The sequence below is a fragment of the Nerophis lumbriciformis genome, linkage group LG15 (assembly GCF_033978685.3).
Source record: "Nerophis lumbriciformis linkage group LG15, RoL_Nlum_v2.1, whole genome shotgun sequence".
NCBI classification, from domain to species: domain Eukaryota; kingdom Metazoa; phylum Chordata; class Actinopteri; order Syngnathiformes; family Syngnathidae; genus Nerophis; species Nerophis lumbriciformis.
Window position 1 is genome coordinate 32,327,924 of NC_084562.2, and position 27,582 is coordinate 32,355,505.

Consider the following 27,582-nt stretch of genomic DNA (forward strand, 5'->3'; position numbering starts at 1 on the left):
AGCAAGTTTTAGAGCACTTCATGCTTCCTGCTGCTGACCTGCTCTATGGAGATGGAGATTTCAAGTTCCAACAGGACTTGGCGCCTGCACACAGCGCAAAATCTACCCGTGCCTGGTTTACGGACCATGGTATTTCTGTTCTAAATTGGCCCGCCAACTCCCCTGACCTTAGCCCCATAGAAAATCTGTGGGGTATTGTGAAAAGGAAGATGCAGAATGCCAGAGCCAAAAACGCAGAAGAGTTGAAGGCCACTATCAGAGCAACCTGGGCTCTCATAACACCTGAGCAGTGCCAGAAAGTCATCGACTCCATGCCACGCCGCATTAACGCAGTAATTGAGGCAAAAGGAGCTCCAACCAAGTATTGAGTATTGTACATGCTCATATTTTTCATTTTCATACTTTTCAGTTGGCCAACATTTCTAAAAATCCCTTTTTTGTATTAGCCTTAAGTAATATTCTAATTTTGTGACACACGGAATTTTGGATTTTCATTTGTTGCCACTTCAAATCATCAAAATTAAATGAAATAAACATTTGAATGCATCAGTCTGTGTGCAATGAATAAATATAATGTACAAGTTACACCTTTTGAATGCAATTACTGAAATAAATCAAGTTTTTCAAAATATTCTAATTTACTGGCTTTTACCTGTATATATTTTTGTTTGGTCGGCAGATACCAGAAAGAATGGAGCATGGTTGATTGCATGAACAATGACACTCGCGGTCTGGAAACTGGAAGTGATTTGTGAGCAATGGGGGAGACACACTAAACAGTCAATCGCATAACACTATCAACTATCAAGTTTGGTTGCGCCATCATGGTGTCTTGCTGCGAATTCTCTGCATGGAGTGAGAAGAGAAAGTAAAAATGAGTGCTGCAGAGAACAAAGAAATTGTCGATGAAACAGGAAAAGTCACCTTGACAGTATGGAAGATTTTGGGAGTTTTTCGTAGTCATTCGCTGCCCTCATCTTTTCAACCCTTGTTTGTGCCCTATTCGGATGTACGGAAACATGTAGGAACTAAAGTGCAGGACTGTATAAATACAATATAAGAAATGTGCTACTTTAAATTAATTATTATTATTATTAGCCTTTATTTAACCAGGTAAAATCCCATTGAGATCAAAGATCTCTTTTCCAAGGGAGACCTGGCCAAGAGGGCAGCAGCAAGGTTACATTAAAAACAGTAAACAAATACATAAAACATCACATTTACAACATTAAAACTTGCTCACATGACACATGTGCATACAGACAAGGTAGACTGCAATCCTTTCACAGAAGCTTTAAACTCATTCAACGTAACTAGGGTTTGAAGTTTAATGTTCGATTGTAGGTTATTCCAAGCCTTCGGTGCTGAAAACCTAAATGCTTTCTTGCCCAGTTCAGTTCTTACTTTGGGGACAACACATTGCAGAACATTCATTGAACGAAGATTGTGACTTCCTTGTTTCTTTGTTAAAAGACAAGACAGATAAGATGGAGTGATACCCAGAATGGTTTTGTAGATGAAAACATACCAATGATTGAGGCGTCGAGCACATAAAGATGTCCAGTTAACCATTGAGTATAACACACAATAGTGAGTAAGTTGGTAATGAATCTCAGTGCCCCGTGGTACACACTATCCAGCTTGTGGAGACAACCAGCAGTAGCATTCATGTACAACACATCTCCATAGTCAATAACAGGTAAAAAAATATTTTTGGTCCAATAATAATGACTCCATAACATACATTCATTTCCATACTTAAATAGAAATAACAGGCCAAATTAAATGTTGCACAGATCACATAACTTCCTGGCAGTAACCCTGCAAAAAAATGTTTGTCTCAAGTTTCTCCATGTTTACATTTTTACACTTTGCACTGTTTTGTTACACTTTAAGCATTTCTTACATATTCCTTATTTTTGCACCTTATTTTAAAGAGGTTATTGGTAAGTGTTTATTGTCATTTTTGTTTACATTGATTGTTTCCATGGTTGTGTTCACATTTTCTTTCCTTTCTGCCTTCATAGCTGAAGGGCTTATAATAAGAGGAATGTTTGAAATACAAATTTTACCATTATATTTTTCTCCTGGTCTATTATTGCCAAGCGTCACAAAAAATATCAATATTTATTGCTATCCATCCATCCATTTTCTACCACTTATTCCCTTTTGGGGTCGCGGGGGTCGCTGGAGCCTATCTCAGCTACAATCGGGCGGAAGGCGGGGTACACCCTGGACAAGTCGCCACCTCATTGCAGGGCCAACACAGACAACATTCACACTCACATCCACACACTAGGGCCAATTTAGTGTTTATTTATTGCTATCGACCAATATAAAAAACTTGTGTCGTGATACAGTTTTCAGCCCTATTGCCCAGCCCTAGATCATATACTGTACATTCTCCTGTCATCTCTGAGGCGGTCTACAAACAATAATAGCTCGACTTGTCAGAGTAGCAAAAAAAAAAAAAAAAAGATACATTAAACCGGTGCATTTTGTTAGTAGCTTTGATAAATGCCAGGTTGCCATGCTTTTATTTTGAAGCTTACTTTGCACTGAACAGAAAGTGGCAGTGTGCTTGTTGCAATGCTGTGTAACTAGACCAGGGGTAGCTCACCAGCTGATTTTGAGTAGCTCACCAAAGGGCCAAAGAACATTTGCTTAAACTCTCAGTATTAGCATAAATGTTCAATTCAGATATATTTCCTGACAAATGACCACACATTAGCACAAAGACAATGGCCGCAGTGGAAATCTGCTTCCTCATTAAAGTACACTCAAATGTGCCCAGTCATATAAATAAAACACAAAAGCCTTTATTTTTGTTAAAGTAGTTGTAAATAGTGATTTCAAAAAACCTGCACAAGAAATAAATCCATACTGAAATACAAGATGCATTGCAGATGAACAAAATGTGAGTTGTGGATAAAAAGTTGTCCATTTTCTGGTAGAACAAGCTTATTACTCCCTTTGTTTGGGTTGAATTTACATATTGTTATTGTTAAGATATGTTACAAAAATGAGTACTCATTTTTATTTTACAGAAGAAAAACAGTTGGAGACCCTTTAACTGGTCAGTACTTGTGATGCTGTTGATGTTTCATGCTGCTTCGCGATAATGTGGAAGTAAACATACAACACATGCCAACATAAACAGACCCATTTATCATTGAAATGTCGGCAAAAGCAATTGAGAATACATGTGGACATGGACTTAGGCCGACTCTTTTTAGGAACAAGAGTTGAGCAGGACTTAATTAGTTGGTTGGCACAGGTGGGTTGTCGATGTGAGCGTGACCAGCTTAAGATGGTTTAAGTGTACTAAACAGTGGGGATCGGACATGTTTATTATACATGAGGCACGTCTTAATGTCTGCTGAAATGATTGCACAAGTCAATTCCCTGCCGGCAGCTCAGATACCCGGTCGCAAACTTTGCTATGGATTGCCGTTTCATAATGAGTTTTTGAGTTTCCTAAGTGATTATGATAACAATAAAACAAACAGTTTTGGTATCAGACTACTATCAGTATCCAAATTCAGGTATCAGGATCAGATTGGAATTGTTAAAATCTGGATCGGTGCATCCTTACTTACTGCTTCAGAGGTAGAGAAAAACTAGAAGGCTGTCATAACATGATTTAAAACACTTATGGTCTTACTTATGTGACTTCACTACAACAGCGTCTTCTCCCCGCCATCTTTGTTGTAGTTTTTAGCGCTTCTATATCGAGTCTACTGATAGAATAAGTTTAAACTATACATTACTGTGGACGCACGCAAAGCACTTTCAAGCCTCAGACACTCTTTGTCACGCCCACTTTTTTTAAAGACATGCCCACATGGGGGACGTCAACGGAAGTGAAGCGTATTTTAAATGGAAGTGAAGTTGGAGAGACAATACGTAACACGGAAATCAGAAATAGATAATAAAAAGCACGACTGAAAATTATTTTTTCTTTCTACCGATCACCACTTGGTGGCGAGTTGGCTGCGATGGTGGGGGAGGATGCCGGACAGACCTGGCAGGCCCAAACGCATTGTGAGGGTTTGCTGGGAACGTCTGGCAGAGTCTCCTGTCAGAGAGAGTTTCAATTCCCACCTCCGGAAGAACTTTGAACATGTCACGAGGGAGGTGCTGGACATTGAGTCCGAGTGGACCATGTTCCGCACCTCTATTGTCGAGGCGGCTGATTGGAGCTGTGGCCGCAAGGTAGTTGGTGCCTGTCGTGGCGGTAATCCTAGAACCCGTTGGTGGACACCGGCGGTGAGGGATGCCGTCAAGCTGAAGAAGGAGTCCTATCGGGTTCTTTTGGCTCATGGGACTCCTGAGGCAGCGGACAGGTACCGACAGGCCAAGCGGTGTGCGGCTTCAGCGGTCGCGGAGGCAAAAACTCGGACATGGGAGGAGTTCGGGGAAGCCATGGAAAACGACTTCCGGACGGCTTCGAAGCGATTCTGGACCACCATCCGCCGCCTCAGGAAGGGGAAGCAGTGCACTACCAACACCGTGTATGGTGCGGATGGTGTTCTGCTGACCTCGACTGCGGAAGTTGTGGATCGGTGGAGGGAATACTTCGAAGACCTCCTCAATCCCACCAACACGTCTTCCTATGAGGAAGCAGTGCCTGGGGAATCTGTGGTGGGCTCTCCTATTTCTGGGGCTGAGGTTGCTGAGGTAGTTAAAAAGCTCCTCGGTGGCAAGGCCCCGGGGGTGGATGAGATCCGCCCGGAGTTCCTTAAGGCTCTGGATGCTGTAGGGCTGTCTTGGTTGACAAGACTCTGCAGCATCGCGTGGACATCGGGGGCAGTACCTCTGGATTGGCAGACCGGGGTGGTGGTTCCTCTCTTTAAAAAGGGGAACCGGAGGGTGTGTTCTAACTATCGTGGGATCACACTCCTCAGCCTTCCCGGTAAGGTCTATTCAGGTGTACTGGAGAGGAGGCTACGCCGGATAGTCGAACCTCGGATTCAGGAGGAACAGTGTGGTTTTCGTCCTGGTCGTGGAACTGTGGACCAGCTCTATACTCTCAGCAGGGTCCTTGAGGGTGCATGGGAGTTTGCCCAACCAGTCTACATGTGCTTTGTGGACTTGGAGAAGGCATTCGACCGTGTCCCTCGGGAAGTCCTGTGGGGAGTGCTCAGAGAGTACGGGGTATCGGACTGTCTGATTGTGGCGGTCCGCTCCCTGTATGATCAGTGTCAGAGCTTGGTTCACATTGCCGGCAGTAAGTCGGACACGTTTCCGGTGAGGGTTGGACTCCGCCAAGGCTGCCCTTTGTCACCGATTCTGTTCATAACTTTTATGGACAGAATTTCTAGGCGCAGTCAATGCGTTGAGGGGATCCGGTTTGGTGGCTGCAGGATTAGGTCTCTGCTTTTTGCAGATGATGTGGTCCTGATGGCTTCATCTGCCCAGGATCTTCAGCTCTCACTGGATCGGTTCGCAGCTGAGTGTGAAGCGACTGGGATGAGAATCAGCACCTCCAAGTCCGAGTCCATGGTTCTCGCCCGGAAAAGGGTGGAGTGCCATCTCCGGGTTGGGGAGGAGATCTTGCCCCAAGTGGAGGAGTTCAAGTACCTCGGAGTCTTGTTCACGAGTGAGGGAAGAGTGGATCGTGAGATCGACAGGCGGATCGGTGCGGCGTCTTCAGTAATGCGGACGCTGTATCGATCCGTTGTGGTGAAGAAGGAGCTGAGCCGGAAGGCAAAGCTCTCAATTTACCGGTCGATCTACGTTCCCATCCTCACCTATGGTCATGAGCTTTGGGTCATGACCGAAAGGACAAGATCACGGGTACAAGCGGCCGAAATGAGTTTCCTCCGCCGGGTGGCGGGGCTCTCCCTTAGAGATAGGGTGAGAAGCTCTGTCATCCGGGGGGAGCTCAAAGTAAAACCGCTGCTCCTCCACATCGAGAGGAGCCAGATGAGGTGGTTCGGGCATCTGGTCAGGATGCCACCCGAGCGCCTCCCAAAGGAGGTGTTTAGGGCATGTCCGACCGGTAGGAGGCCACGAGGAAGACCCAGGACACGTTGGGAAGACTATGTCTCCCGGCTGGCCTGGGAACGCCTCGGGATCCCCCGGGAGGAGCTGGATGAGGTGGCTGGGGAGAGGGAAGTCTGGGCTTCCCTGCTTAGGCTGCTGCCCCCGCGACCCGACCTCGGATAAGCGGAAGAAGATGGATGGATGGATGGATGGACGGACGACTGAAAATAATATAATCAGCCGAAAAAGCAATACATCCAAAAACTGAAATAATAACAATGGTGTGTTGCATGACCCATCTTGGATCATGTTACAAATCAAGTGTCCACTCTTGAATTGTCAGCGCCACGGTGGGCACGTCTTTAAGACACGGTTCACTTTTGATGTCGTCACCCCTGCGGCTGTGACTTAGAGTGGGTGCGACTGACAGTATCTGCGGCCACAGCTACACCCTTCTCAGCACTTTGGCTAAATTGATATCATATATGAATAATCAGCTGACTAGAGGTGGGAATCTTTAGGCACTTCACGATTCGATTAAAAATAGGTTATTGATGCATCTTTAATTTATATATATTGTTACAATTATTTTCGTTTCACTAAATAAGCGTTTACTACATACAACTTGTGTGTTCAACAAGGAGTCCAAAAAGTTAGGCCTGAAGATAAGCTGGCCTAAGACAGAGCTTATGCATGTAGGCGAAGGACCTGATCCATCACCTCTCCTTTATTGACGGGACCCCTGTCCACTTTGTCTCCACTTTTAAATACCTGGGCTCGACAATATCAAACACAGGCGACCTTAAACCTGAGATTGACAGACGGCGTGCCCTAGCAGCCTCTGTCATGCAGTCCCTTTGGAGACACCGGCACATATCACAGGAGACAAAGCTTAAAGTCTACAATGCCTCTGTCATCTCCGTTCTCCTGTACGGCTCCGAAACATGGACGCTGAATACCACTCTGGCGGCCAGGGTTGATGGTTTTGATACCACGACCCTCAGGAGAATTGAAGGCATCACATGGGGCCAGCACGTCACAAACCGGACTATGAGATCAAACCCAAAAGCTCCCTGTATCCCGTCTCGCATCAATGAGGCGGGTACGCTGATATGGCCACGTCATCCGCCTGCCCGTAGAACATACAACTAGTACCATCCTAGCTTTCAACCCCCAGCAAGCCAGCTGGAGTCGACCCTGTGGTGCCCCCTGCACCCCCTGGCTGCATGTACCGTATTTTTCGGAGTATAAGTCGCTCCGGAGTATAAGTCGCACCGCCCAAAAATGCATAATAAAGAAGGAAAAAAACATATACTGTATAAGTTGCACTGGAGTATAAGTCACATTTTTTGGGGAAATGTATTTGATAAAACCCATCCATCCATCCATCCATCTTCCTCCGCTTATCCGAGGTCGGGTCGCGGGGGAAGCAGCTTAAGCAGGGAAGCCCAGACTTCCCTCTCCCCAGCCACTTCGTCCAGCTTTTCCTGTGGGACCCCGAGGCGTTCCCAGGCCAGCCGGGAGACATAGTCTTCCCAACGTGTCCTGGGTCTTCCCCGCGGCCTCCTACCGGTGGGACGTGCCCTAAACACCTCCCTAGGGAGGCGTTCGGGTGGCATCCTGACCAGATGCCCGAACCACCTCATCTGGCTCCTCTCGATGTGGAGGAGCAGCGGCTTTACTTTGAGCTCCTCCCGGATGGCAGAGCTTCTCACCCTATCTCTAAGGGAGAGCCCCGCCACCCGGCGGAGGAAACTCATTTCGGCCGCTTGTACCCGTGATCTTGTCCTTTCGGTCATAACCCAAAGCTCATGACCATAGGTGAGGATGGGAACGTAGATCGACCGGTAAATTGAGAGCTTTGCCTTCCGGCTCAGCTCCTTCTTCACCACAACGGATCGATACAGCGTCCGCATTACTGAAGACGCCGCACCGATCCGCCTGTCGATCTCACGATCCACTCTTCCCCCACTCGTGAACAAGACTCAAGGGGCGGTACCTCTGGATTGGCAGACCGGGGTGGTGGTTCCTCTCTTTAAGAAGGGGAACCGGAGGGTGTGTTCTAACTATCGTGGGATCACACTCCTCAGCCTTCCCGGTAAGGTCTATTCAGGTGTACTGGAGAGGAGGCTACGCCGGATAGTCGAACCTCGGATTCAGGAGGAACAGTGTGGTTTTCGTCCTGGTCGTGGAACTGTGGACCAGCTCTATACTCTCGGCAGGGTCCTTGAGGGTGCATGGGAGTTTGCCCAACCAGTCTACATGTGTTTTGTGGACTTGGAGAAGGCATTCGACCGTGTCCCTCGGGAAGTCCTGTGGGGAGTGCTCAGAGAGTACGGGGTATCGGACTGTCTGATTGTGGCAGTCCGCTCCCTGTATGATCAGTGCCAGAGCTTGGTCCGCATTGCCGGTAGTAAGTCGGACACGTTTCCAGTGAGGGTTGGACTCCGCCAAGGCTGCCCTTTGTCACCGATTCTGTTCATAACTTTTATGGACAGAATTTCTAGGCGCAGTCAAGGCGTTGAGGGGATCCGGTTTGGTGGCTGCAGGATTAGGTCTCTGCTTTTTGCAGATGATGTGGTCCTGATGGCTTCATCTGGCCAGGATCTTCAGCTCTCACTGGATCGGTTCGCAGCTGAGTGTGAAGCGACTGGGATGAGAATCAGCACCTCCAAGTCCGAGTCCATGGTTCTCGCCCGGAAAAGGGTGGAGTGCCATCTCCGGGTTGGGGAGGAGATCTTGCCCCAAGTGGAGGAGTTCAAGTACCTCGGAGTCTTGATAAAACCCAACACCAAGAATAGACATTTGAAAGACAATTTTAAATAAATAAAGAATAGTGAACAACAGGCTGAATAAGTGTACGTTATATGAGGCATAAATAACCAACTGGTATGTTAACGTAACATATTATGGTAAGAGTCATTCAAATAACTATAACATATAGAACATGCTATACGTTTACCAAACAATCTGTCACTCCTAATCGCTAAATCCCATGAAATCTTATACGTCTAGTCTCTTACGTGAATGAGCTAAATAATATTATTTGATATTTTACGGTAATGTGTTAATAATTTCACACATAAGTTGCTCCTGAGTATAAGTCGCACCCCCGGCCAAACTATGAAAAAAACTGCGACTTATAATGCCGAAAAATACGGTAATAGCCCAGGACCTTAAAGCCTGTAACGTGACTCTGGCACAAGCTCAACTCTTTGCCCACAATATACCCAAATGGAGAGACCTGGTTGCCACGGTTGGCTCTATGCACCTTGATGTGCAAGATGACTAAAGAAAAGAAAAAAAAGACATGCAACTTAAAAACACAATTCGTTTGGAATAAGAAACAGTTAAATTTTTTAGTTAATGAAAATGTGTGGACCAAAACTGGACCATAAGTGCCCGATAGTAAAGGAGCTGGTCGGATCTCTCGGTGAGGTGGCTTGCTGGAGTCAGCCAAATTTTAGAACTGTCTGCATTACTTTATTTACTATAAATGAATTGGCTATCGTTTACTAATTGATTCTATAATCGTCCATGTCCGAATTGCGATGCATCTACAGTAACTCTTGATTATTTCACCCCACCTCTACAGCTGATGTTACAGGACACAGAAAATTCTAAACGGCTCGTTTGGAGGAAATACGAAGGAGGGCAATCATTTTTCTTTATAAATTTCTCCGCTTGATTTCAAATTTTCAGGACTTATGCAGATCCCAAATAGGAATAGTTGGTTTTGCATAATAGAATAGAAAGTACTTTATTGATCCCTGGGGAAAATTCAGCTAAAGATTCAGTTAAAGGTGCCCTTTAACAATGTGAAAGAACTGCATTGATAATGACCAAAAGTAAAAGTAAAAACTAGCAGACAGTAATGGTTTTAGGCCAGTAGTATGCAGTCATAGATGCAGAATGGCTTAATACGATACTTCAACACCCTCAAATAATACTGTCTGGACGTCTGGCCCACATACAACGGACAATCTGAGATATAATAACCACCAGCAACATTCCTCACTGTAACCTGCCTTTTAAACCTCCAACACTACAACTGAGTCCTCCCCTTGCTCCCTCTTACAACCCTCCCCTCCTGGCCCTCCTGGCCCTCCTGGCCCTCCAGTGCCGCAGGCCAAGGAAAAACAGGAAATGCCTATTCACTGTTCTCACTGCCTTTCTCTCTCTAATATAAATACTATCTTTCTCTCCTTTTTGGCCCCTCCCTCAACAACACCTCCACCAAACAATGACGCACACATTTCTCTCCCGACTTTTCCACATTTCTACCGTACAGACACACAAGGAGGTCCATTGCGGGGAAGAGGAACTGAGGTATTTCCTCCCATTGTAACGCATGAGTGTGTGGGTGCAAGAGCGCAAGAGAGAGAGAGAGAGAGAGCAAGACAGAGGTTTACAATGAAATGGGTCAGCCCAGACCAAAGCGTGCCAGGATGAGCAAGAAACAGCTCTGTAGCTCCTCCTGTTTCAGCGCTCAGCACTGACGCAGAGCCTCTGGTATGTGGCTTGACTTCCCATCAAGTTCCATCCACCTCATTTCATTTGTCAAACACCAAAAACTACACCCTTTTTCTTTCCCTGCATTCTTCGGTTATGAAAAAAAAGCCTCCTTTATATGGAATAAGTGATGAAGAAGTCATTCTGCAATTCAGACAGCTGTAAACATCTTGGAACATATTGTTCCACATCTTAAAATGTTTTGCAGACCACCACTTGCATATTTCAGGCACTACATAAACTCATACTTGTGGACAACTTCCAGTGTTTTGATTTACATGACTTTTTTGGTCATTTCTTGTTGGGAATGATTGCAAACCTGTTTATAATAGAGCAATGATGAATGCACATGCTATGGCAATATTACAATAAGAATTCATACATTATATTATATGTTAACATATTAGCAATAGGGATGTACCAATAAACGGTAATAATGATAATCGCGGCAAAACAACCGACTGTATTACCATATCAAATCAAAATGATCCAAAAACCGTGATTGATGACCACACTTTGATAAAGTTCTGGACCAACTAGCGCAGTGCTTCTCAATTATTTTCTGTTACCACCCCCCAAATAATTGATCTATAACATTGTTATGCATAACATTATATCTTTATTAAATCAAATCAACTTTATTTATAAAGCACATTTAAAATTTACCACAGGGGTTAACATTAAAGAAAACAAAACTAGAAAAACGAAAGACATTTAGATTAACTTACAACAAAAGAATAACTTTATTAGCATTTTTTTAGTCTGTAACAGAAAAGATTTAAAATGCACCATTTTGCATTTTTTTTAATCGTTATGTAAACAAAAATCATTTTTGACTAAATGAACTATTTGATAGTGAAAAATAAAACAAACTCAGTAAATAATAATACATTCAATTTGATCAGCAACACTAAGGAGCACAATATATAACAAATATTGGCCTACAAAACAAAAATGAATAAAACAATCTGTGCTGATTTTTTTTCTCATAAAAATGATGAAGTCAGGATCAATGGCAACAATGAGTATGTTTTGTAGTGCACAGCTTTTCAAAGCAGTACTGCATGATACTGATGAAGCATGTTCCACGGGGTCTCAGGTGGCCCGCCCCACTATTTGAGAAGAATCTTAAATGCTAACATGAACACAAGAGACAAAGTCTTTCCCCATTAAAAACACCATCCCCCAAGCTAACCTTGCATAAACACATTACTGTCTTAACTAAGATATTGACATTCAATATAAAATGCTCTCTTACTACAAAGTGATCGACCTAAACTTGACAGTATTGAGTCCATGCAGACAGAGGTGACCTTGCGTGACGTCACATAAACCGGAAGTGAAGCAAAGTGAACACCCAATTTGCATTTATGAAAATAAACTTCTAAAACTGGAAGACGATTTATACATTTAAACACTCAAATAAATATAATATGGCTCTTATGAAGTCAGAACAATATTTAATGTTCCTTCTGCCAAGAAAGTATAATGTGTGTAAAGTTGCTTAAAATATTTCAGTGTGTGTTTAAGTACTTTTTCAGCACATTCAACAATACCGCAATAATAATGACAACTATGATCATTTTGGTCACGATTACTGTGATATGATTTTTTTAATTGTTACATCCCTGTTTAGCATTAAGGCTATCAAACAATTCAAATATCTCATCTGCATGTGTAACTCGTAATTCATTGTGATTAATTACAACGAGAGGTTTTTCATCATGAGTCAGAGGACCTTCGACAGATCATTTTCACAATCAATATGGGCCTGGACAATTTGTTTCCTTCATGCACTTATTTTGTTTAATAAACATTCTGCTTTTTGAAACAGCTTAACACAAATTGGACAAACACTTTTACTGACTATAAAAAAGGGGCAGGGCAACACTTTGATACATTTTGTACATTGAGAACATCTACAAGTTAGCTTTGTATTACGGTTGACAAAACAATGTAATATCTAATAACACAATCATTAAAAATGTACTCGTTTTATTTTTAGAATTATCCAAAGGCTGATAAAAAAAAAATTGCCACCAAGGCGCGCTTTGGACACCACCCAAATAAAAACATGCCCTTAATCACGACCAAACTATGGAAACCAAAAGTGGTATTCATTTAACTATTTTTACAGTTTTCATTACTACCACTATCTTTGCTGATTGGCTGGGTAAAAAGATTTAGATTTACCACAGTAGTGCCTGTATGATTCATTTGAAACATTTAACTTTACCACATAATCTTTCTTGCCTGACAAAAGGTTAAATAAATATCACATTTTGACAATGAATTAAATGTACCGGTATATCAAGTTGTATTTATACAGGTAAAAGCCAGTAAATTAGAATATTTTGAAAAACTTGATTTATTTCAGTAATTGCATTCAAAAGGTGTAACTTGTACATTATATTTATTCATTGCACACAGACTGATGCATTCAAATGTTTATTTCATTTAATTTTGATGATTTGAAGTGGCAACAAATGAAAATCCAAAATTCCGTGTGTCACAAAATTAGAATATTACTTAAGGCTAATACAAAAAAGGGATTTTTAGAAATGTTGGCCAACTGAAAAGTATGAAAATGAAAAATATGAGCATGTACAATACTCAATACTTGGTTGGAGCTCCTTTTGCCTCAATTACTGCGTTAATGCGGCGTGGCATGGAGTCGATGAGTTTCTGGCACTGCTCAGGTGTTATGAGAGCCCAGGTTGCTCTGATAGTGGCCTTCAACTCTTCTGCGTTTTTGGGTCTGGCATTCTGCATCTTCCTTTTCACAATACCCCACAGATTTTCTATGGGGCTAAGGTCAGGGGAGTTGGCGGGCCAATTTAGAACAGAAATACCATGGTCCGTAAACCAGGCACGGGTAGATTTTGCGCTGTGTGCAGGCGCCAAGTCCTGTTGGAACTTGAAATCTCCATCTCCATAGAGCAGGTCAGCAGCAGGAAGCATGAAGTGCTCTAAAACTTGCTGGTAGACGGCTGCGTTGACCCTGGATCTCAGGAAACAGAGTGGACCGACACCAGCAGATGACATGGCACCCCAAACCATCACCCAACCATGCAAATTTTGCATTTCCTTTGGAAATCGAGGTCCCAGAGTCTGGAGGAAGACAGGAGAGGCACAGGATCCACGTTGCCTGAAGTCTAGTGTAAAGTTTCCACCATCAGTGATGGTTTGGGGTGCCATGTCATCTGCTGGTGTCGGTCCACTCTGTTTCCTGAGATCCAGGGTCAACGCGGCCGTCTACCAGCAAGTTTTAGAGCACTTCATGCTTCCTGCTGCTGACCTGCTCTATGGAGATGGAGATTTCAAGTTCCAACAGGACTTGGCGCCTGCACACAGCGCAAAATCTACCCGTGCCTGGTTTACGGACCATGGTATTTCTGTTCTAAATTGGCCCGCCAACTCCCCTGACCTTAGCCCCATAGAAAATCTGTGGGGTATTGTGAAAAGGAAGATGCAGAATGCCAGACCCAAAAACGCAGAAGAGTTGAAGGCCACTATCAGAGCAACCTGGGCTCTCATAACACCTGAGCAGTGCCAGAAACTCATCGACTCCATGCCACGCCGCATTAACGCAGTAATTGAGGCAAAAGGAGCTCCAACCAAGTATTGAGTATTGTACATGCTCATATTTTTCATTTTCATACTTTTCAGTTGGCCAACATTTCTAAAAATCCCTTTTTTGTATTAGCCTTAAGTAATATTCTAATTTTGTGACACACGGAATTTTGGATTTTCATTTGTTGCCACTTCAAATCATCAAAATTAAATGAAATAAACATTTGAATGCATCAGTCTGTGTGCAATGAATAAATATAATGTACAAGTTACACCTTTTGAATGCAATTACTGAAATAAATCAAGTTTTTCAAAATATTCTAATTTACTGGCTTTTACCTGTATATGACTCACTGCTTGCTTTTCCACAATCCTCTCCCTGTTTGACTCACCTGTTTCCCTTGCTTGAGGCCTGTGGGTGTGCTGCTGCTGCTACGAGGTGTAGGTCCCAGCAGGCCTCCGCTGCCCAGCAAGCCCAGCCTTACACCTGGTAAGCTCCGAGAGGGCACCTGGAATTGCCGAAGGCTTCTTCTGGCCATCACGCTGCTCCCAACACAGCTTGTGGTGGGAAGAGAGTTGGACTGACCGAATCCACGACTGCTGCAGAACAGAATATGTGTAGTTAGTAGGGCTGTAGATACCGCGTTATTGCCCTTTCAAAGTCTTCACAGTAATTCTGTGGCGGTATCAAACAAAAACTTGGTGTGTAGTTTTTCTCTGACGCTCTAGCGTTGACCGGGTCTGAAAATAAACTACATCTCCAAGAATCCTCTGTTTTCTTGCGGTTTTCACTCGGGGCCGTCACCAGGATTTGACAAATGCCGAGGTCAAAAATTGGTGTTTTGAAAGGCTAAAATCATGTGTATCCCAGCACAATATGAATATTAAATAACAATCCACTTTTTTACATCATTATACTGAAGTTTAGCGTATTAAGCTATTTTAACACACGACATGGGTTTGAACCCAAGACTTGTGCTTTGAATTTCAAGTACGAGTGACACGTGCCATGAGATGCACTGGATGTTAAAAGGCGAAATGTGTCTTCATATTCTAATCAGTAATAGCATGACGTGGCCAGGAATATGTTTGGCGTAAAATTTCATATGAGGCGCCTTGTCATTCAATAATTTACATTTCAACGCGCTTCTTCACACAAAACGGGGCCCTTACAAACAGCAAAGCCCTACGCACAGCGCGTGTTCTGGGATTAGGGCGGGGCGGCACCTGTCGACAGCGTTTGACATCAATCTCATTCCGGTGAAAGCAACATTAGTGACGTCAGCATACTTCAATGTTAATGTTACGTTGACAGGACATTTTGAATCAGATGATGTTTAAAGTAAAAGTGGACTTAATAGCGTTGCATTGTGTGGAGTTGGAGCAGGCTGTGCATGACTAAAGATCATATATTGAGAGAGGATGAGCTACTGCATGCTGATGTACAGCTGCAGTCAGTCATATCTTTTTGTTACTTAAAAAAGAACCAAGGTCGTGACATGACATGGTAGTTACGGCCAAGTTTTTATTTGTTAAACTAGCGTGGTCGAGTGGGTTAGAGAAAACTGCCAAACCTGCACACATTGTCGCGTTGCGTTGCTAAATACGAACAGTGTGTTACATATTATATGTTGAGAATTGATTGTCTTCTTATACTTTTACAAATATATCAAACGTTCTTACTTAGTTCATTCGGCTTCTTTATTCCGTGAACTGGGCTTTGAGGAGTCAGAGAAGTTTGCACATCCGGATTAAAGGCTGCTGCACGCGTTGGATTTAACTCAGTATGGCACTGTGCTGCGTGTGGGACTCCGCCAGATCATACGAGGCAGAACTAAACCCGCCATTGGTCAAAGAAGTCGTCAGGGCATCACGACCAATGTGGCCGTGGCACATATCATTTTTTTCGAAGGGAACACGACCAAACTGAGGGTCAACGAGAGCCATGGCTGCCGTGGCCGCAGTGAAATTATTTCCTAGTAGTTAGTCAGCACACTCTTATATTTATGTCAAGCATTTTTTTTGTTTTCCTACCCCGTTAAACTGCTTGTCATTGTTGTGAAGCTATGACAACGACAAAATTCCCGCAGAATTTTTGATAAACCTGCTCGCTGTGCTCTGAACCTCCGGGGTTGATTGAAGCTAAAAAGCTAGCATAAAACCAACTGGGAACCAATCACAATACATGCAAGATTGCACCAAGTACCAAAAACCATGATTTTTAGGTTTAAGCGAACACAACTAGTTAAAATGCAAGCACAAAATGTTAGCATGCTAACATAGGAGAAGTAAACATACTTCTACGATGGCGCCAAGTATCAAAAACCATGATTTTTAGGTTTAAACGAATAGAATTAGCTAAAATTCCAGCACAAAATGTTAGTATGCTAAAAAGAAAGCATACGTCTACGATGGCGCCAAGTATCAAACAGGGACTTTTAGGTATTAACAAACATTTGCTAATATTTTAGCATGCTAACCTAGAAGTGAACATACTTCTACGATGGCGCCAAGTAACAAAAACCGTGATTTTTAGGTTTAACGAACAAAATTAGTTGAAATACTAGCAGCCTCCTAAGCAGAACCTTGAGGTTCAATCAATCAATCAATCAATCAATGTTTATTTATATAGCCCTAAATCACAAGTGTCTCAAAGGGCTGCACAAGCCACAACGACATCCTCGGTATAGCCCACATAAGGGCAAGGAAAAACTCACCCCAGTGGGACGTCGATGTGAATGACTATGAGAAACCTTGGAGAGGACCACATATGTGGGTAACCCCCCCCCTGTAACAGCTTCTTCCCTCAGGCCGTAAGACTCTTGAACGCATCATAATTAAATTAAATTATCCCCTCAACTCCCCCCAAAATGGATTAACTCGCTGGAATAAAAAAGACAATATAACATACATCCATAAACGTGGACGCATGTGAAAAAGTGCAATATATTTATCCGTACAGTAATCTATTTATTTATTTATATATATTTATGTATTTTATATTATTTATATTTATTTATTTATTTATATATGCACCTTATTGCTTTTTTATCCTGCACTACCATGAGCTTATGTAACGAAATTCCGTTCTTATCTGTGCTGTAAAGTTCAAATTTGAATGACAATAAAATGGAAGTCTAAGTCTAAGTCTAATAAAATGTTAGCACGCTAAGATAAGATGAGCTAACATACTTCTAAGATGGCACTAACTATCAAAAACCATGATTTTTAGGTTTAAAGGAACACAATGAGCTAAAATGTACAGTGCAAAATTCCACTCAGTGAACTTTCTCACAGCAATCATTTTCAACACAGTAAATAGAATGAGCAGCACAATTAGAGGGATTACGCTAAAAATATAAAACCGATTTTTATCAAACATTGTAAAGGGGTGACGAGGGTCAAAGAAAAATCGCATTTTGATGAGCTTCTGGATAAAGAAGTTATTACCAGAACGTGTTACTACACTTCGAGCCACTTAGATTTTGGTTTGTTGTCCTCCATTAACCAGGACGTAGTCTACATGTGACATTTGTGTGATGTAAAAGTAGTTCTAAAACAACATTTCTAATGGAGACGTAAGACTTTTGCACAATTGATCTTTAATGCCTTCTTCTTTGATTTAGTACTGCCAGCACTAAAAAATGAGCCTGTTTTGATGCTAAGATAAATGTTATGTTGTATTTTATTTATCATATTGTATAAATATTGTGTGCTTTTTTATTTCTCTCTGTCTTTCTATTCTTTTTCTTTTAAATTGTAATTTTACTGCCTTTTTTACATCATGGCCGGGGGACTACAGATGAAAACTAGCCTTCCGGCTAATTCTGGCTTTTTTTAACCATGTCATGTGTTTTATGAAATTGCATTGTCCCCTTTGAAATAAACTAATCTTAATCTTAGCATGCTAACATAGAAGTTACTCGTAAGATGGTTTCAAGTTTGAATCACACATTAAGAGTGTTACTAAAACGGCCTTCTTCCATCTCCGTAATATCGCTAAAATTCGTTCTATTTTATCCACTAGCGACGCTGAGATCATTATTCATGCGTTCGTTACGTCTCGTCTCGACTACTGTAACGTATTATTTTCGGGTCTCCCTATGTCTAGCATTAAAAAATTACAGTTGGTACAAAATGCGGCTGCTAGACTTTTGACAAGAACAAGAAAGTTTGATCATATTACGCCTATACTGGCTCACCTGCACTGGCTTCCTGTGCACTTAAGAAGTGACTTTAAGGTTTTACTACTTACGTATAAAATACTACACGGTCTAGCTCCGTCCTATCTTGTCGATTGCATTGTACCATATGTCCCGGCAAGAAATCTGCGTTCAAAGAACTCCGGCTTATTAGTGATTCCCAGAGCCCAAAAAAAGTCTGCGGGCTATAGAGCGTTTTCAATTCGGGCTCCAGTACTATGGAATGCCCTCCCGGTAACAATTAGAGATGCTACCTCAGTAGAAGCATTTAAGTCCCATCTTAAAACTCATTTGTATACTCTAGCCTTTAAATAGCCCCCCTGTTGGACCAGTTGATCTGCCGTTTCTTTTCTTTTCTCCTCTGCTCCCCTTTTCCTTGAGGGGGGGGGGGCACAGGTCCGGTGGCCATGGATGAAGTGCTGGCTGTCCAGAGTCGGGACCCGGGGTGGACCGCTCGCCTGTGCATCGGCTGGGAACATCTCTGCGCTGCTGACCCGTCTCCGCTCGGGATGGTGTCCTGCTGGCCCCACTATGGACTGGACTCTTACTATTATGTTGGATCCACTATGGACTGGACTCTCACAATATTATGTCAGACCCACTCGACATCCATTGCTTTCGGTCTCCCCTAGAGGGGGGGGGTTACCCACATATGCGGTCCTCTCCAAGGTTTCTCATAGTCATTCACATCGACGTCCCACTGGGGTGAGTTTTTCCTTGCCCATATGTGGGCTTTGTACCGAGGATGTCGTTGTGGCTTGTGCAGCCCTTTGAGACACTTGTGATTTAGGGCTATATAAATAAAGATTGATTGATTGATTGAAGTATCAAATTCCATGATTTTTAGGTTTGTACATACAAAAGTAGCTAAAATGACAGAGAATTGCATATCAGGCCCATAATTAAGTCTTATTTTATTCATTGCCTCATGCTTGATTTATTTATTTATCATTTATTGCCTCATGCTTGGGTTTGATCAAGAAGTGCAAGCACAATATATCCAAACACAATATATACTGTACCTTCTCTGCGGTCGATAACCTGCGATGTCAAGGAGTGTTTTTCTCGGAATGGCCCGGAACAGCCTCTGGACCTGTTGTTTCCATGACAACAGCCTCTTCTTCTGAGTCTCGCTAAAGGACTGATGGGCAAGGCAACAAAAGAAGTGAAGAGTTCAGTGAAGAGCATGACTGCAGAGTAGTTTCACAATTAGTAAGAGTGCATCATTGTAAAAAACTGTAGAAGACCACTTTGAACCTGTTATCTGTGTATGCTAATGTATTGACTTTGGTTGTTTTGGTATGTGGCATTTAAATTGTACTTATAAGTCAATGCAATTGAATAAAAGTGTTCAAAAAGTGTGAATATTGTGCAAAGGTTCATTTATTCCAGAGGTGTCCAAACATTTTCCAGCGAGGGCCACATAGAGAAAAATTGAAGGATGCGAGGGCCACTTTTATACATTTTGTATATGAAAAATACTCAAACCAAAACAATGTACCGTATTTTCCGCACCATAAGCCGCCCTGGGTTATAAGCCGCGCCTTCAATGAACGGCATATTTCAAAACTTTGTCCACCTATAAGCCGCCCCGTGTTATAAGCCGCATCTAACTGCGCTAAAGGAATGTCAAAAAAACAGTCAGATAGGTCAGTCAAACTTTAATAATATATTAAAAACCAGCGTGATGTGGGCGCGCATGGAGTCGTATATCAACATGGACGGAGCTGCGTGAAAAAAGCCACCCGGCCTCTTCGCGTAAACTTACCTTAACCACTCGCTCACCTTTTCTTCATCCATCCATCCCTTCGAGTTAGCTTTTATGATGACGCCGGCTGGAAAGGTCTCTTTTGGCAAGGTCTTCCTTTTGAATATCACCATGGGTGGAAGTTTCTGGCCATTAGCATGGCAAGCTAGAACCACAGTGAAGGATGACTTCTCATTCCCTGTGGTGCGAATATTCACCGTACGTGCTCCCGTTGTATCCACAGTGCGGTTCACAGGAATATCAAAAGTCAGTGGAACCTCGTCCATGTTGATAATGTTCTCTGGCCGGATCTTTTTTTCAGCTATCTTGTTTTTACAATATGCACGGAAAGTAGGCAGCTTTTCTTGAAAGTCTTTAGGCAGTTGCTGTGAAATAGTAGTCCGTGTGCGGATGGAGAGATTGCGTCTTTTCATGAACCGGAAACCTGTCGCTTAGTAGGAGCCATTTTGTGGTCTTTACAGATGTAAACACACAAAGGAAATGAAACGTAATATCCGCGCGCTTCTTCTCCTTCTTCTACGCGGGCGGGTGGTTGCTTACAGTAGAAGAAGAAGCGCTTCCTGTTCTATGGGGGCGGGTGCTTACCTTGGCGGTTGCTTGCGTAGAAGAAGAAGCACTTCCTCTTCTACGGGGAAAAAAGATGGCGGCTGTTTACCGTAGTTGCGAGACCGAAACTTTATGAAAATGAATCTTAATATTAATCCATATATAAAGCGCACCGGGTTATAAGCCGCACTGTCAGCTTTTGAGTAAATTTGTGGTTTTTAGGTGCGGCTAATAGTGCGGAAAATACGGTAGGTGAACATATGCTAACATTTGAAAAACGCTTCTACATCTTAGCTTTGTGTTATAGATAATAACAAAGCAATAAAATCATTCATGATTATTTTAATAAGGATTTTATTTGTATTTATGTTAACTGTGCTCTAAAGTAAGCTTGTATTTACTAATAATGCTATTATACCGTCAAATGAAACGCTTTTGAGGGATTTAGTGCACTCAAAAACATATCATGTCTCACAAGAAATGTGTACACTTTTTCATCATAACAGGACACACGGAAATCATCAAAGACGCTCAGGTTGTTGGCCATTTTGGTTTTCAGGTCCCATTTTTGGGGGATTTGGTCCCGTTGAATTTTTATAGTTTTTTGTTCTAATTTGGGACCTGTTTAGTTTGTCTATAGAATGTGTCGTGGGCCAATAAAAATTGAGCTGCGGGCCGCACTTTGGACACCCCTGATTTATTCCATCTATTTGACTTACAAGGTGAAACAATATACAGCATGACAGGCTCATAACATGCAACTCAAGATATTTCAAATCTTATTTTGGTATCATTTTTTATGATTGTGGCTTTTAAAATGTATATTGTGTTACTAGTACGGTAAATCCATGCTCTTCATTTCAAAACAATATGTTTTGTCACTTATGACACAAAGTTTTGTCTTTAAATATGCATGATGTCTGTTTTTAACATTATTATTATTATTTACAAAATAAGAAAATATCAAAATGGCCCCTAAATCCTGTCAGTATGCGGCCCTGTCTGGACATCCATCCATCCATTTCCTACCGCTTGTCCCTTTTGTGGTTACGTGGTTACGGGGGATGCTGGAGCCTATCTCAGCTGCATTCGGGCGGAAGGCGGGGTACACCCTGGACAAGTCTCTGCCTCATCACAGGGCCAACACAGATAGACAGATAACATTCTCACTCACATTCACACACTAGGGCCAATTTAGTGTTGCCAATCAATCTATCCCCAGGTGCATGTCTTTGGAGGTGGGAGGAAGCCGGAGTACCCGGAGGGAACCCACGCAGTCACGGGGAGAACATGCAAACTCCACACAGAAAGATCCCGAGCCCGGGATTGAACTCAGGACTACACAGGACCTTCGTAATGTGAGGCACATGCACTAACCCCTGTCCCACCGTGTAGACAAACCTCATCTAAACCCTAGAATTTGTCTCTCACAACTGTCAAACACATTTTAAATGCCGTTTCACACATTAACAACTACAAGCATGTAGTATTAAAAAACGTGTAGTTACACTTCTTGTCAAAGTGTCCTCCGGCTGGAAAATATTGAGTGAATTGACTTCTGAGACAGTGCCCTCTGCTGGACAGACAGCTACAGCACTGTTTTTTCCCTGCAGATAGTGCCATCAACCACTTTCTATTTACGTTACCATTAAAAAAATATCTATTTTCCATTTAAAGCAGTGAAAAGACATCTGAAAATGCGTGGAGTGCGAAAAGACAAGAAAGTACTTGATGTGTATTTTAAAGGATGGTGCGCACCTCATGTATAAGGCACCTGTCAATCAGTTGTAGGTAGGAACTGATGTTGTCTTCGTCTGACCTCGACACCAGTAGTTGAGTGCAAACTGTAAATAGGATGGAGACTTGATGTAAGAAAATGTATGTATGATGATCTTGATTGAAATGAATGGTGGCGCTATCTGCTCACCTTTGCCCATGACACGAATAAACTGGCTGGGTATATCACCCTCTGCAATGACACTTGAGCTGGCTTCCACCTCTCCACCTCCTCCACCAAGGTGGGATCCAGGCGCAGAGCTTTTGGCTTCTGGGTTCAGGGGAGAGCGCTGCAAGGACGTCTCTTCGCCACCACTGAGAGCCTTGATTGGCGTTATGATGATATTGTGGAGTTCTTGCAAGGGCACACGCAGATTACTGCCTTCTAGTACGTCCTGTAGACAAACATGGAGGAAGATCTTTCTAAGTGAGGTGGTGAACTATTTCCTAAAAGATCATTCAAGTACGTAATAAGTTTCCATAACATAAAATATTAACATCCATTCTGAGGTCACCTAAAATAGCCAACACCAGGTCATAAGTGTTACAATAGGTATGGGAACATGTTGAAATAGTGAACATTTCTTGGAAAACCAATGCTCTGGTATGCCATTGAAAGCAACGATGGCCCAAGAAGGGGGTTGAGTTTTTAATGAGGAATTTACTACAAGTTTGATGTCTTCTAACAACAAATTACTTCATCTTCCCATATATTCGACATCTTTGGAATTTGATTGTTTGTGATGAAGATTGCTGTCCAATATCCATTCATACATGTTTAGGGTCACAGGCGGACTACACACTGGATTGGTCACACTCATGCAGCACACACTTGCTTTTTTAAACTATAGGCTAGGGTTGTACGGTATACCGGTATTAGTATAGTACCGTGATACTAATGAATTATTCGGTACTATACCGCCTCTGAAAAGTACCGGTCCGCCACGTGCCCCCGCCGTCCTCACGTCGTGTCATTGCTGGTTTACGAGCAGAGGAGCATGTTCGGCAGCGCACAATCACAGAGTACTTACAAGCAGACACAGTGTGTAGACCGAAAAGGGAGAACAGACGTATTTTGGCTTAAAAACTAACGATAAAGGTGAAGTTATAACACTGAAACACCCTCAGGAAGAGATGCTTTAAGATATGGCTAGCTAGCTAGCGGCTAAAGTCCCGCCCCAGTCGGTCAGTCAGTGTTTTAGCTACTTCCTAATCACTAATCCTCGCCTCCATGGCGACAAATAAAATACATTTCTTACAAGTATCATCCCTGCAGGATGAGGAATAAACATAAACATGCTTCTCTACACACCGTAGCTCACCGGCGTCAAAATGTAAACAAACGCCATAGGTGGATCTACACCTAACATCCACTGTAATGATACCAAGTACAGTAGCGTATCTAGTCGATACTACTATGATTACAACATTATTTTTTGGCATCAATACATCTACTTTTGTTTTTTTTTTAAATTTATATTATGTTTATAAACTCAGGAAATATGTCCCTGGACACATGAGGACTTTGAATATGACCAATGTATGATCCTGTAACAACTTGGTATCAAATTGATACCCAAATTTGTGGTATCATCCAAAACTAATGTAAAGTATCAAACAACAGAAGAATAAGTGATTATTACATTTTAACAGAAGTGTACATAGAACATGCTAAACGAGAAAGTAAATAGAACATTTTAAAAGAGAAAGTAAGCAGATATTAACAGTAAATGAACAAGTAGATTAATAATTCACTTTCTACCACTTGTCCTTAATAATTTTGACAAAATAATAGAATGATAAAAAAAAGTCTGCGGGCTGTAGAGCGTTTTCTATTCGGGCTCCAGCACTATGGAATGCCCTCCCGGTAACAGTTAGAGATGCTACCTCAGTAGAAACATTTAAGTCCCATCTCAAAACTCATTTGTATACTCTAGCCTTTGAATAGCCCCCCTTTTTTAGACCAGTTGATCTGCCGTTTCTTTTCTTTTCTCCTCTGCTCCCCCCTATCCCTTGTGGAGGGGAAGACACACAGATCCGGTGGCCATGGATGGGGTGCTGGCTGTCCGGGGTCGGGACCCGGGGTGGACCGCTCGCCTGTATATCGGTTGGGAACATCTCTGCGCTGCTGACCCGTCTCCGCTCGGGATGGTTTCCTGCTGACCCCACTGTGGACTGGACTCTTACTGTTATGCTGGATCCACTATGGACTGGACTCTCACAATATTATGTTAGACCCACTCGACATCCATTGCATTCGGTCTCCCTAGAGGGGGGGGGGTTACCCACATATGCGGTCCTCTCCAAGGTTTCTCATAGTCATTCACATCGACGTCCCACTGGGGTGAGTTTTTCCTTGCCCTTATGTGGGCTATACCGAGGATGTCGTTGTGGCTTGTGCAGCCCTTTGAGACACTTGTGATTTAGGGTTATATAAATAAACATTGATTGATTGATTGATTGATAAATGACACAATATGTTACTGCAAACGTCAGCAGCTAAATTAGGAGCCTTTGTTTACTTACTGATAAAAGACAAGTTGTCTTGTATGTTTACTATTTTATTTAAGGACAGACCTGCAATAAGAAACATATATTAATTCACCCTCAGATTTTTTGTTAAAATAAAGCCAATGATGCAATTTTTTGTGGTCCCCTTTATGTAGAAAAGTACCGAAAAGTATTGAAATCATTATGGTACCTGTACCAAAATATTGGTATCGGGACAACACTACTACAGGGATAGGAGCACCCTTTGAAAAAAAAAAACTCGAGGGAAAAAAGAGGAACATTTCTATCAGCACAAAGTGCTGCCACGCAAACCCTGCATGGTTTTTTTCGAAAATTAAAACTACCTTTCCTGCAATTGGGTGCATTTCTACACTATATTTAGCTTTAGATTTATTCTCATCTGCCAAAATGTCTTTTTGACACTTACATGTCCCATCATTTTTAGGTGTTTTTAGTACCGGTATATCATTTACCAACATTATATCATTGAAAATGTAATGTAGAATTCTATAGCATGCACACAAAGACCTCAGAAACATTTCCAATTTGGTAACTTTATCCTGCAGGGCGGTATAGCTCGGTTGGTGGAGTGGCTGTGCCAGCAACTTGAGTGTTCAAGGTTCGATCCCCGCTTCCGCCATCCTAGTCACTGCCGTTGTGTTCTTGGGCAAGACACTTTACCCACCTGCTCCCAGTGCCACCCACACTGCTTTAAATATAACTTAGATATTGGCTTTCACTATGTAAAAGCGCATTGAGTCACTAGAGAAAAGCGCTATATAAATATGATTCACTTCTTTTCACTGTAGCCACGCCCCCATGGGTAATATACTTCCGGTATTGTGACCTCGGTTTTCAATCCGCCACGTCAAAATATGCCTTCTTGCTAGCTACTAATAAATACTCTAGAACTACAACTGGTCCGGAACTAACAGTGTTGGGATTGTAATGGTTCAAATATGATTGGCAGCAAAGTGGAAAGCCGTCAACGTTGTGGTTCAGGGAGCGAACGCAGGCGACAACAAGTAAGCTACCTAGATGGTCAGCTAACTAGCGAGCTTGTTTCGTTGCCCCTTATCATCTCCCCGTCCTGCAACTCGTTTAGGCAAGAGGAAAATTGATTACCTGCAGCTGAGGCGAGTGTTAAATGATAAATGGGTTGTACTTGTATAGCGCTTTTCTACCTTCAAGGTACTCAAAGCGCTTTGACAGTATTTCCACATTCACCCATTCACACACACATTCACACACTGATGGCGGGAGCTGCCATGTAAGGCGCTAACCAGCAGCCATCAGGAGCAAGGGGTGAAGTGTCTTGCCCAAGGACTAGAGATGCGCGGTTTGCGGGCACAACCGCGGAGTCCGCGGATTATCCGCGGATCGGGCGGATGAAATTTAAAAAAATAAGATTTTAGATCAATTAGATTTTTTTTTTTTTTTTTGCGGGTGGCAGTTAAACCAATTGGTAAATATATACACATAGTTAAATGTTGTTACCCACATACGAAAAACGAGCAGGCACCTGCTGCATATGCCACAACAGAAGAAAAAGAAAAGAAAAGAGATGGACACTTTTACGGAGCGGAGAAGGGACGCCTCGCCGGTGTCCGGGACCGAGGCCCCTTCCCCCGAGAGGGCCCCACCGGGAGCCGTAGCTGAGGCGATCCGCGAGAAGGGCCCGACGCATGTCCAGGGTCACTACCGCGCCCACCGCACCGACACCCCGCCTCGTCCGCCTTCGCCGCGGCCGGCGTCACGCGCAGCAGGTAAGCAGCTTACCTGCCCGCCACCCCCCGAAATTCACATTTCTATCACAATTATCATACTGTAAACATGGTAAGCTAACTTCATTAAAATTAATAGTCCTGTCAATAGCATGGAATTACAATTCAAATGTAGTTTTTTTGTAAGCCTTTCAAAAGAATTCAAAATATGAAAAATTAATGAAAATTAATTTAAGCCATCAGACACTTGAAAAGTGGCACATCACATCTCTAATGTAATCATTTTAACTTTTCAACAGAAATAGCACTGCAAAAATATTAAGGACATACTTCTGTATTTTGGTAGTTATGCTGTCAACATTTAACAAGATTTCTTCAACTTGGACTTGAAAGCATAAATAGTATAAACACTTTTAACAGTATGTCGTGCTGTGAAATACAGCCGACAGGATTGCGCACCAAACACGAAGCAAGGCCAAAGTGCATGCAGGTGCAGGAGAAGAAAGGACTTCTTTCATTTAAGGTTTGTGAAACCATCAAACTCATTCGTTAAAAGGACTCTATAGTAATATAAAGCGAATTTCTCTGGACATTATCATGCAAGAAAAGTTTATTTTTGGGACCGCGATCACCGCGTAATGATTTTTAAAGGTTGCATTACAAACATGTAACTGTCCCATGTGATCAGCCAGTGCGATTGGAAGTCCATGCTCAATTATTGCCTCCGTAAATAAAACTTCGGCATTTATCACATCCAAAGAATCTGTTTGGGCGACGAAAAACGTTGAAAGTTTTCCACTTGTATCGCTAGCAACGGCATTAGACTTGTGTTTTTTTGTCCCAAAGTGGTCTTTTACATCGCTAATTCCTCCGTGTGATCGAAAAATCTTGTCTGCACAAGGTGCAATTCGCGTAGTTTTCACCCTTTTTTTTTTTAAATTAAAGAAAAAACGTATTTTTTATCACTGCACCCGTAACCCGA

The 27,582-nt window shown here is 42.6% G+C and overlaps 1 protein-coding gene and 1 long non-coding RNA gene across 4 annotated transcripts in view; one reads left to right on the plus strand and one right to left on the minus strand.

The window, feature by feature from the left end:
* The window catches only part of LOC133616050 (uncharacterized), a 77,032-nt gene extending 62,156 nt beyond the window's left edge, over positions 1-14,876 (plus strand). Inside the window, exon 4 of the long non-coding RNA XR_012050848.1 lies at positions 14,484-14,876. This is a non-coding gene — a long non-coding RNA (uncharacterized lncRNA). The remainder of the gene's footprint in view (positions 1-14,483) is intronic.
* samd4a (sterile alpha motif domain containing 4A) overlaps positions 1-27,582 on the minus strand; it is a 196,060-nt gene that overhangs the window by 38,494 nt on the left and 129,984 nt on the right. For all 3 annotated transcript variants that reach the window (XM_061975059.1, XM_061975060.1, XM_061975061.2), the window contains exons 7-10: positions 22,517-22,760; positions 22,348-22,433; positions 19,298-19,416; positions 14,466-14,673 (exon numbers count right to left, since the gene is read on the minus strand). In XM_061975059.1, the coding sequence (XP_061831043.1) occupies positions 14,466-14,673; positions 19,298-19,416; positions 22,348-22,433; positions 22,517-22,760 (657 nt within the window). The remainder of the gene's footprint in view (positions 1-14,465; positions 14,674-19,297; positions 19,417-22,347; positions 22,434-22,516; positions 22,761-27,582) is intronic.